Below are 12311 nucleotides of genomic sequence, written 5' to 3' on the forward strand. Positions count from 1 at the left end.
CCAGGAAATTCTGAAACGAATATACCACATGTGCTTAATCATCGTGAAAAATCCCACCCACTCCTGACTTGCTAAGATTACCTAGCGAGTAGCTGTATATGTTTAGTTCCATACATGTTTAGTTTCATCCAACTAGAAGGGGGGGGGGGGTTAACTAGACCACCTCCAGGATCACCCTTATTTTTTGTGAAATTATCTTAATACCCATCCTTCTAGCTTGAAGAAGGTCTTCAAGTGATGACACTTGGCCTTTGAATTTAGGAAATAAAACTCTAATTTCACTTCACACCAAACCTCAAATTTGATTAGGATTTTTCTCCAATCAACTCTATTCAATATCATACTTGTTAATAGTCCTATCTATGCATGCTTTTCTTCACCACTTCTTTTAAAGTCATTTTAGATGTAGCCTTGGCTCTAAATTACAAGAAACATCTTATTAGCATAGAATACTTGACAACTACCACTATTTAAACCAACAATGGTTTTATTTTCACTATAATCCACGCTGCAACAATGTCACATTTAGCATTGGTAGAAAATACCACTGTGAAAAACAGATACATAGCAACAGTAATTACTGCTTCAGTTTCAGTAAGAGTGTACTTTTAGCGGCATTAATCACCACCATTAAAGGAAAATAATCAAGAAATAATATTTTTATTATTAACTAGCTGAATTAGCAATGGATTTTGTTTTACCATCATAAAAAATTGCTATTGGCAATGCACTTTTCAAGTTTGATGAGAAAAAAAATGGATTTTTGGACATTCAACGACGGTAATCTATTTTCGCTTTTAAATAATTATATATTTAGCGGCGTTAATATTCTACCGCTACTAAATATTAATATTTAGTAGTAATAAAATAGTTACCACCATGATACATTTATTTATTTATTTTTATTATTATTATTTTTTTAGCCATGGTTATAATACGGATGTTAATTGATGATGTTTGGTCGTGGTAAAATAATACCGCCACAATATATGGTATGCTTCGTCTATGTAGCAGCAATAAATATACTAACGCTATAGGAAGGCATAGAGCAATGGTAAAAATAAATAAAAGATAAAAATAAAAAAATACTACTATATCCTTTCACCCTTTTATCGTTGAAGCACCCTTTTTCTTGTAGTGTGTTTTACCTTCTTCAATTTGAATAAAAGCTCTTCTCTATATACGAGAGTATTCAAAGGCTTTGTTGCACTTGTTAATGCCACCTCAAACGACAATCTTATAACTTATCATGTATCACAGATACTTGTACATTACTCTAATTAATTCATTCCTTATTTTATCTTTTCTAGTTTTATCACTCATCGATCTCAAAATCCACGTTTTAGCTACGATGAGTTTGTTTATATGTTATTTCTTCACTATTTCCTTGGAGTTTTTTTTTTTTTTCGTAAACATTTCCTCCGAGTTTTAAAAGATTACATCAATCACGCAACATTTTGGATGCACACTTCCACTTCATATACCATATTCTAATTTCTTGTGCAATATCATCCTCTATATCTCATTTTTTTTTTCTTTATTTATTATTGAAACTAAATGCCAAAAAATTTCACTTTCTGATTCTCCCAGTCTTCAATTTTTACAACCTCCATTTCAGTTGTATTGTTATTAAAGTTACACCATATGCATTATTTTTGTTATACTTATCTTAAAACTTTTAGATTTCAATGTTATTCTCTATAATTCCAACTTTACATTCATCCCTATTTTTTTTTTCCCATCCATAAAAACAATATCATTAGCAAAAAGTATACACAAAAGTATCTAATCTTAAATGCCACTAGTCAGCTCGTCTATGATTAACGCAAACGAATATGGGTTTAAAGCTGATCTTTGATATAATATAATTATAATTCGGAATTCACTTTCCTACCCCCTCTCCCACAATTCTTACACTAGTAAGTTACACCATTATACACATTTTTAACTATGTCTACATATTTATTTGAAACAGTTTTTTTCTCTAATACTTGTCAAATTATTTCTTTCGGGACCCTATCATATGTTTTTTCTATGTCAATAAATGCCACATGTAAATTTTTTTTTTTTTACATTCTCACCAGAATGTCTTAAGTTCGAGTCTCTTGGTTGTTGTAATTTTCCTTCTCCTCCATCTATAGTGCACCCATTTAAAAAAAATAAAATAAAATAACATAAAAATAAAAATTTGCATTCTCAGGCCCTCTTTGGTATCATTTTTCATTTTTATTTTTATCTATTTAACAAAAGTCATTAATGAAAATCATTTTTTATCAAAACATAAAAATGTTTTGGTAACTACTTGACAAAAATGATTTTTTGTGAGATAATGTTTGGTATCTCTATGCGCAAAATAGTTTTTAAAAGAAATGGGTGAAGAGATTCCCTTCACCCATATTTCTTATAACTCTCTTTCTCCGCTTTGGACTGAATAAGTGGGGGCAAGGGGCTTGGATTTCTAATTACAAAGCAAATGACTATTTTACCACTACATATTGAACCTTTAAGCATATGCTCATTAAAGTCAAGCGCAAAAATAATTGAAAATCATTTTTGACCAAAACACATAAATGACTCTTGATCTCTTTTTGGTTTTTATGTTTTACCAATTTTTTTTTTAAAAGAAACAAGCTCCATAAATGATACCAAATGCAGCCAAAACCATTTTTGTGAACAAAAATAAAAAATAAGAATAATACTAAAGAGGGCCTGAGTCTCCTCAGCAAATAAATAATTTTTGTGGTTAATCTTTTTGACATAAATCTAAATTGGCTATCTGAACTATTATTTTCGTGTCTCCGTCTTAGACAAACTTCAATAATTCTCCTATAAATTAAAAGTATGACTAATAATTATTATTCCTTTATAGTAATTATATCTTTAAATGTCATCTTTATTGTTATAAATCAAAACCACGATGTTTTTCTTTCATTCATCTGACATTTTCTTGTGCCTATAATTTATTAAATAATATATTTTTTTAATGTATTAAATACCACACATTCCTAAACTATTCCACACCTCTATTAGAATATTAGTAATTGGACTTATTTTTTATTAAAAGAAAAAAAAAAAAAGAGTAATTGTAGATATTGTTTTCACCTTTTTTGTTTTTTTTTTTGTTCTTTTGTTAAAAACAGATATCTAGGCCCTCACTAGTCACGCAGACCCACACTGACCCACAACCGCATGGACCGAGTCATATCGGGATCTAATGAAAACCATTCAACTTTCACCGAAAATAGTGAAGACCTAGCGCTAAACACCCCCGTGTGAGTGACCCCAAGGAAGTAAGAGGATTCAAACTCAGAACTACATGTTTCCTAATACGAAGGTCCCTTGCCAACTCAGCTACTCTGTTGGAGTTACAAGAAAAATGAACCTATTGTTTGCTCTCTTGTAATAACTTCTAAGTTTTGCATCAATATTTTTGAGTAAGTAGTTAATCCATTACGGTACATCAAGAAGACATGATTTTATGTATCTACTCCAACAAGGAGATTAGCTTCCTTTGATACCCACTGATTCTTCATTTCTTTTCTATTTTCAGTTCTTTTTAGTAGATCTTTTATTATTACATGTATGAAATTGGTAGTTTTCAAGGGGCGCACTTGGTCCAATGTTAAAAGTATGAATATTACAACTAGTGGTTAAACAGTCAAAATAACCTTTTGACACTATGTAGATCTCATTCCCCAAATTTTATATGCGAGGATCTCGTACACTGAATTTCTATACACAGTATTGCAATAGTTGTTGTCAGTGGGGGATAACATTTCTCATGTTGAAGGACTGCACAATACCTTACATCTTTCATATTTTTGTAGGGCCACTCTTGCTTCGCTTCTCCATATTCCATGTCTTCTAGACTATCAGAAACCAATAGAAAGAGAACTACAGCTCCAACTCTTGCCATCTCTTTTCTAAAAATTGTTTTTTTTTTTTTTTCTTTTCTTGATCATACCAATGTCTCCTTCAGTACTTATCTTCTTTCCTCTTTGACTTTTGTATTATTTCCTTCGGTCTCTTTTTTTATTGGGGTTTTCTTTTCACATGATTTGTGCAAGCAATATAATTTGTAAAGTAGGAAAATTATTGCCGTTGTGACGTGTAAAGCTGATCCATCTAATACAAAATAGCTCCTCAATTATTGAAAGATAGCCAAAGGTTGATAATGGGGCTTAACTAATCGCATTTTCAACTGGCCAGGTAGCATCTGAGAGGGGAGGACAAAACATCCCACCATCATTGATTTTCACAGATTGTTTTGATAGGCTATGAAAGTTGAAAAAATAATAGAAAAAGACAATGTAAACTAATGACCTAAGAAAATAAAACCAAAGGCTTTAACTAGACGGGCCATCAACTGGCCCGGAGCATTAAGATAGGACAACAACCTATAGCCAGATTTTCAACAAAGTCCATGGACACAAAAGAACAAAACAAAAGAAAAGGATAAATATAAAAAAAAATCTTGAGTTTCATCCCAGATCAACTGACGCAGTTTTTTCAATACAATAAACATTAATGGAGAGAAAAGAAAAAATTGTCTAATTACTTATTGGATAGTAGTTCTCTGTCTTGGAACAATGCTCTTTCTCTCTCCTTCGCAAACTTAAAGGCATTTATTTGTTCAAACAAGGAGAAGAGATATAGATAAATGGGAATACTAGCATAACCCACATTTTTTGAATAGAGTTCTTTTTTCTTTATTTATTTTAACACGAAAGGACTTATATGTGCTACAAAGTAAAGTTTGTAACCACATAACAAACGCTACTAGGTTTTGCATTCTGGGGATGTAGGTAGGGCTTCAGTGTTATTTCATAACTCTTTTATGACATTACTTTTATTCTAGCCTTTATGAATTATGGTGTTATAGATTGTGCATACAGTTAGAGGCCAAGGGTCTCCTTCAAAAATTATAAGGTTAGGTTGAAGTTGAAGTTGAAGTTTGGACATCCGACTTTGAATATTTAACTTTTTTTTTTCTTATATAAAATTTTTAAGGAAGGAGGTCAAGTAGAATGACCATGGAATTTATTTGCTATCTTGTATGATATTAATCATTTTGTTAGATGTTTTCAATCTATAGTCTTTATAGAGAAAGCATAGAAATTTAATTCATTGGTTGATTAGGAGGATAGCTAAGAAGGCGAAGGTGGAAAAGTGTTTTGTAACTATGAACTCAGATGTGCACTAGTTTTTGTTTTAATTAAGGGTTTGTTCATATAAAAATAAATAAATAAAAGGTAATATAATGCTCAACCCAAAATACCACATCACAACAACAACACTTCAACTTATATTGACTTCAAAAAATCTCTTTTTTTGAGGTTTTGTCAAAAAGAGTACAAAAGCATGAAGCAACTAATCCATCAGGTTTATTTGGCAATCTGAAGAAAACATCCAACAGCATAACCTTGGAACCTATTTCCTCACAAATTATAATAAAAAGTACATAAATGCATGGAAAAAAGGCTTTTAATGTTAAAGAAAATGAAAGCCATCTTCCATTGATCCATGTGTTGAAGTTCAGAAGATTCAATTGATCTACCACGCCTTTGCAGTCATATATATATATATATATATATATATATGTATATATATATACATTGCCCTATGCAAACCCAGAGCCTTTGCTGCTTCTACACCTTCTGCAATACCTTCTGCTTCGTCTTGTTTGCTACCACCCGTCCCATTACCTGAAAGTTGAGTTGCAAACAACTTTGTGTTAGATTCTCACCTTGTTCATAAATATCAAATTTTCAAGTGTGGGGGTGGGGGGAGTTTCAATGGAGGCCAATTCTATTGTAATTCTTATATCCATTATGATTGTTAAAGATTTCATTTTAAAACCAATTGGCTTAAAATGTGGTGGGTTCTTGTGACTTTTATACATGATAGTTGAGCCATTCACAGCCGATGTGGGACTATCTCAATAATGATGCAACCTGCATGCATGAGTTGAGGTATTAAGAATGTGGGTCACCTTATTGAACTTGGAAAAACCTCCCAAATGATTGAAGGAACCCACAACGTTGAATGCTTAGGGATGCTTGGGGATTTTCCTGTGACACATAGAGGAAATGGACCCCAATTTTCTTCGTCCCAATTTTCTTCACCATCCCAGATTTCACATCATAGTGAGAGCCTCCCTCGATTGAAACTTTGATCGTGTTCCCATATTCAGCAATTGTTTCCCAAACAGAATTTGGTATCTTGATAGCATAAGTAGTCATTCCTTTACGGTCAAGTGAAATTTCACTTCTATGGCTCCATGTAGAATTCTTTGATTCAATAAAAACTGCAACCACTACTTTAAAATCGTTGTCGAACAACCATTCTTCTCTTATGGTGTGTGAACAAACAATGCATATAATTAACCCTTGAATATCCATGTTGTGAAGTCGAGTAACCTCGCAAGACAACGAAGGTGACTCACTTTGAAAGCCAAACCACTCTGGAACCTCATTCCCACCCATAATGATCTTGCACACTTCCGTATTTCCGACGTCTTTAGATATTTCCTATCCATGGAACCAATTAAACCATGTTATTTACAGAAATGATAAAATTTTCAATAAGGATAAATCCTATCATTTCACATGCTTATTAGAATAATGTATAATTTTAAATAATAATATAACATAATGACAAGTCTTTTCAAATTATTTTGAAAATTCTTTTTGTCTCTTTATCAAATAACTTTCAAGAGTAAAACAAGAAGCAGTTAAAAGAAGGTCACAACTTCTATAGAGAGAGAGAGAGAGGAACCTGAAAGATTCTCTTCTTGATAGAAGTTTTCAAATTAACGCAGTCATTTAGTTTTATAGTTGTTGCAGACTTCAAACCATCTAAGCCCCCAATTTCAGTTAGCTTTTCACAGCGTGAAAGGTCTAGCTTCATTAGGTACTTCGAATTTGACAGATTTGGTATCCTTCTCAACTTGTTGCAACATGATGCATAAAGAGAACGCAAACTTGATGGAAGCATTGGGAGTGATTTGAGTCTGGGGCAATTCCACATGTTCAGGGTTTCAAGCTTTGAGCAAAAAGAAATACCACTCGGGAGATTACTGAGATTGCTGCAACAAGAAACATCAAGTGTTTCAAGCAATGCCAATTTACTAATACCGCTTGGAAGATTCCTGAGATCGCTGCAATCCCCTAGATCCAAGTAAACAAGTTTCTTAAGAAGACCAATAGTCTTATGGACTTTAACCAAACTTTTACATCCATTGAGAATCAGTTTCTCAAGGTTCGAGAGCTTTGAAAAGTCCGGTGTACGTTTTAGGTAAGGAGATTTACTAAGATTGAGTTCCTTCAACATTGCGAGATTCTGGAAGAAGGGAAAATTAGTTTCCACAATGCATATGAAAAAACTTAATAAATATAGGAAAACTCAAGAAAATTTGACATACCCTTGTTTCCTTCCAAACTTCTTTGAGTTTGCTCTCTTGCATGTCAAGAATAACAAGGTTCCCAAGATGAAAATGATTTGGTATATATTCAAAAGGGAATTCTTTCCAACAAACCCAAACTAAGTTTCTGAAAAAAAAACCCCCGTCCTGAAAAGAGTGTCCCAAATCTATATTGACGCTGGATCTTGGACAATCAACTTCAAGTAATTTTAGATTAGGCATTTTAGAAAATCCTTCAGTTTTCAATGGGCCAAACTCTTTTCCCTTTAATTGAAGACCTTCAATTGCATCAGTTCCCTGATTAAAGAGAGAAATTAATAATAAAAAGAAAATCCGCACTAAAAAAGGACGATGTTAAGAGTGAGGACATTGTGTGCATGTGTGTGCAAGTGCATATGTGCCATGCTTATGGGAGCATGTGTGTGCAAATGCATATGTGCCATGCTTGTGTATGTGTGAGAGAGGACAATGTGTGCATGTGTGTGCGAGTGCATGTGTCTTGTGCGTGTGTGTGTTACTAATACTTACACGGAGGTTTCTCAATACATCCAAGACATCATCCTGGTCCCACAATCTGCTACGATCTTCAGGATTCTCAGGGGACTGTCGACGAACAATTTCCCTTCCCATATCTCGAATAAGATTATTCATACATAGCTTGCTATCTTCATCAATTGTTACTAGAGACCTCTCTGTGAGAAGTTTTATTCCAGCTTCCCCGGGCAAGCCACAACCATCCAGAATTTTAATTGCAATGTCTTTGTCCTTTCCAATGAAAAAACATGATATATCAAGGAATATGGTCTTGCAAAAATCATCCAATACATCATATATGTCAAGTTTTTCTAAAATCGGATCATTGGGTATCTTTCCTAATTTCATTAATTCACTTTTCCACTCAACTTCACTTTTTTCTCTCAGATGAGAGCCCAAAATCATTAGTGTTAAAGGAAGGCCTCTTGCATAATTTATTGCATCATCTGAGAGCTGCTCAAAGCCTTCTAATGGATGATCTTGTCGAAAGGCATACCTATTGAAAAGTTGAAGGGCTTTATTTTGGTCCAGTGTTTGGACCATATATTTTTCATCCACCTTCAGCACATTTAGCAAATGTTCATCCCTAGTTGTTAGGATGATTCGACTTCCTGGACCAAAGCAACCTCCAACTAATTTATCAAATTGCTCCATTTCATCCACATCATCAAGAACAATAAGAACTTTTTTATATCGTAGACGCTCTTTGATAATATTGATTCCTTGGTCCTCATTGTCTAGGTCTATATATTTTTCCTTCAAGACATCGGAGAGAAGTTGCTTTTGTAAGAGAGCTAAACCCTTTTGTTGGTTTGAAGCATCTCTAACATTAGCAAGAAAGCTGCTACCTTCAAATTTTGTAAACATGACATTAAAAACGGCCTTTGCTATAGTCGTCTTACCTATTCCACCAAGACCACATATCCCTATGGTGCGAACATCCATTCCATCATTTAGCAAACAAGCAATACGCTCAATGTGGGAATCTAACCCAATTGGATATTCTGCAACGTGCAAGTGTGTCTGGCTCGTTATTGACAATACATGCTCAACAATTTTCCCTATGAGCGTCGTCTCATTCCTGGCCAATTTGATATAAAAAAGAAATAAAAAAAATGCACAATAAAATTTTAGTTACTAGATCAAGAAAGCTGCAATTATAAGGAAGTATAAACCAAATTTGAGTGTGCTTAATTCAAGTTTAACTAATACTAGTAAAAGGAATTTGGTTTACCATGATGCTTACAACACATGGGAGTTTAAGGTTCGAAACTACTATAATAAACCTTCCCTAAAATCTCTCCCTTTCCCACTCTCATCCCTTAACTATGTACTAAATGGAACCAGAAGTCTTGTTTGCATCAATTTTTTTTAGAGTTTTTTTATTTTTTATTTAGTTTTTTAGTTTTTCAAAAAAAAAAAAAAAAAACTTTCTTACTCCTTTTCAAAGATTTTGAAATTTATCTATTCCCTTCTTTATTGCATGTTATTTTATGATTTTTCCTTTAATTTTTACATTTTTTTACTAAATGTATATTCATATTCATTTCAAATTGATATATCTTTTCCCTTCATTGATTATTCTAATATTTTTCCATTGATGATTTTTCTACTTTCTTACAATAACTATGTTTTATTCAAAATCTTCTAGAATTTTCTAAATTTATTTAATTGGCCCTAATCTACAATTAAAAGATTTTTTTTCTTGTGTTCAGTCACCAACTTATTTCATTTTCTTTAATTTTGGCGTATTTCAATCTGTTTATTAAGTCATAATATCTATACCCTTTCAACCCAAAAAAAAATAATAATAATAATAATAATATCTATACCCTTTTCTCAACTAATTCCCGACTTCTTGTTTTTATGGACATTGGACATTCTGAAACCTGGCCTGCCCATTGGCTCATTTTTGGAGGTGACTAATCAAAATCGATCAAAATAACTAGGCTCTGAAGGCTTCAATTATTCAAGCCAAATAAAGTGCTAAACCAGAGCTGAAAGGATACTCACCCATTTGCAACTGCCCAGCCTTTTAAATTGGCCGCTTCTGTGAGAGCAGTCCTCCACGTCTCCACCTTCGCCATTTCATTCTTGAAACGTTCTTCGTGTCTCTTAAATGCCTCCGCATAAGAATTCCTCTGTTTCTTAACATCAGATGGATCCATATGGTAGAAAACAGGTAGAACCTTTTCTGTTCGGCCATCTTTCTTGCATTCGAGGATCTTCACCAGCTCCCTAAGGCACCAGGTGGAAGAAGCATAATTTTCAGAGAAGACGATAATGGCAATCCTAGAACCTTCTATGGCTGCCATCAGTTTTGAAGAGATATCCTCTCCTAAGTTTAGTTCTTCCTCTTCTCTAAAGGTGTGAATCCCACTTTGGGCCAACGCTGTATAGAGGAAATCGATGAAGTTCGAGCGTGTGTCCCGACCACGAAAACTCAGGAAGACATCATACTTCCACCGACGAGAAGATGAAGAGGCTCCATAGCTCATCTTGTTAGCCATGGACAAAGCACAAGATCAGATGAACGATGATTTTCGACTACCCAAAGCCAGAGAGAGAGAGAGAGAGCGAAAGATACAATTACTAAAAGGATACACACAAGCAGAGTTCCATAGTCAACAAGACTTTTTAAAATAAGGGATAAAGAAAGGGCAATTATTATTATCACCCTCTAGATTCGCTCTATATTTACTTGGTGTCCCTACCTTAATCTTCTGTTTTTGATTCCCATAAAAACAAAAAAAGTTTCTACTTTCCTTCTCCCTGACATTTTAAAAATTTCTAATTTTCCCCGTCTATTTAAACCCATCAGCCATTCGTCCCGTTCTCCTTCTCTATTACCACCCCTCTCTACAATTGATTCTATCAATCCTTGCCCCAAAAAATGATGCAATTTTTCAACTTCCTTAGATAACATATACGATAACTGAATTCAATTGGCATAGGATTTAAATACCATATTTGAATATGAGTATATATAAAAATAAATAAAATACATAATCGTTCTTTTACATCTTTGTACAACTCAACTCTGTCTAATCCAACTAAATGGGATCAGTTACACAGACCATTTTTCTTAATCTTTTTTTTTTTTTTTTTTTCTTTTTTAAAGCTAAGGATATTTGTATGAAATTAAAAAAAAAAAAAAAAAAAGGAGAATACAACGATAGACTGGAAAAATCAAGCACTCTAACAATTAAGTGAAACTATCCTTTCCCACCTTCAGCATTGCCATCTGCAGAAGAAGCTAGCAAGCAAACATAATAGAAATTTAAAACATTATATAGAATATTGGTCTACCTTGAGCATCATGTAATAGCTCATTAAGTAGAGACTGAGGAAATACTAGTATCGTAGACAATATCTCAAACTTCGTTGCAGAATTAGCCATGAAGTCTGCAATAGGATTTGCCTCTTGAAAACAATAAGAGGCCTTCCATTTGATAGAGTCTAGATACGCTTAGAGTGCTGTCCAAGCTTGGCGCATAAACCATGGCACCACCCTCATCCCAACCACCAAAGTACAACATTAGAGTCACATTCTACCTACAACCTCCAGATATCATGCTCTCTCACTACCTCTAGCCTAAAGATAGAAACCATGAATTCCACCCCGAAATTCATCTTAACTCCCAGGAAATTCTAAAATGAATATATAACATATGCTTAATCGTAGTGAAAAATCCAACCCACTCCTGACTTGCTAAGGTTATCCAGCGAGCAGCCGTATATATTTAGTTTCATCCAACTAGAGGGGGGTAACTAGACCACCTCCAGGATCACCGTTGTTTTATGTGAAATTATCTTAATACCCATCATCCTAGCTTGAAGAAGGTCTTCAAGTGACGACATTTGGCCTTTGAATTTAGGAAATAAAACTCTAATTTCACTTCACACCAAACCCCAAATTTGGTTAGGATTTTTCTCCAATCAACTCTATTCAATGTCATACTTGTTAGTAGTCCTGATCTATACATGCTTTTCTTCACCACTTCTTTTAAAGTCATTTTTGATCTACCCTTGATTCTAGACTCCAAGAAACATCTTATTAGCATTGAATACTTGACAACTACTACTATTTAACAAGCTTTTTTTACCAAGCACCATTGATCTGGTCATGGTGGGAAAGCATGGCCAATAGCTTTGGCTATTGGTCCTTCTTCTCCATCCATGTCGGCTTTGCAGCTTTCTAGATATGATTCTAGTGAGGGCTATGTGATGCAAGAAGGTGTGGCTATTGGTGGTGAGAAGGAAGGAGTTTCTTCTGTCAATAGAATTCCTTTTGCTTCTTTATTCTCACCGAATGTATGGAAGAACAAGGAGGGTTTTGAACTCAAGTTCATTG

General features: G+C 33.8%; 1 protein-coding gene across 1 annotated transcript; it reads right to left on the bottom strand.

Moving 5' to 3' along the window:
- Positions 1-5282: 5282 nt before the first annotated feature.
- On the bottom strand, positions 5283-10563 carry LOC122093565 (disease resistance protein RPV1-like). Its single transcript, XM_042663920.1, has 6 exons — positions 9971-10563; positions 7952-9038; positions 7424-7720; positions 6778-7341; positions 5993-6530; positions 5283-5705 (listed from the first exon to the last, which is right to left on the bottom strand). Exons 1-5 carry the CDS (start codon positions 10465-10467, stop codon positions 5994-5996), a joined length of 2982 nt encoding a protein of 993 aa, XP_042519854.1. The 5' UTR covers positions 10468-10563; the 3' UTR covers positions 5283-5705; position 5993.
- Between the last annotated feature and the right edge of the window lie 1748 nt (positions 10564-12311).

This window comes from Macadamia integrifolia, chromosome 11 (assembly GCF_013358625.1).
Source record: "Macadamia integrifolia cultivar HAES 741 chromosome 11, SCU_Mint_v3, whole genome shotgun sequence".
Taxonomy (NCBI): Eukaryota; Viridiplantae; Streptophyta; class Magnoliopsida; order Proteales; family Proteaceae; genus Macadamia; species Macadamia integrifolia.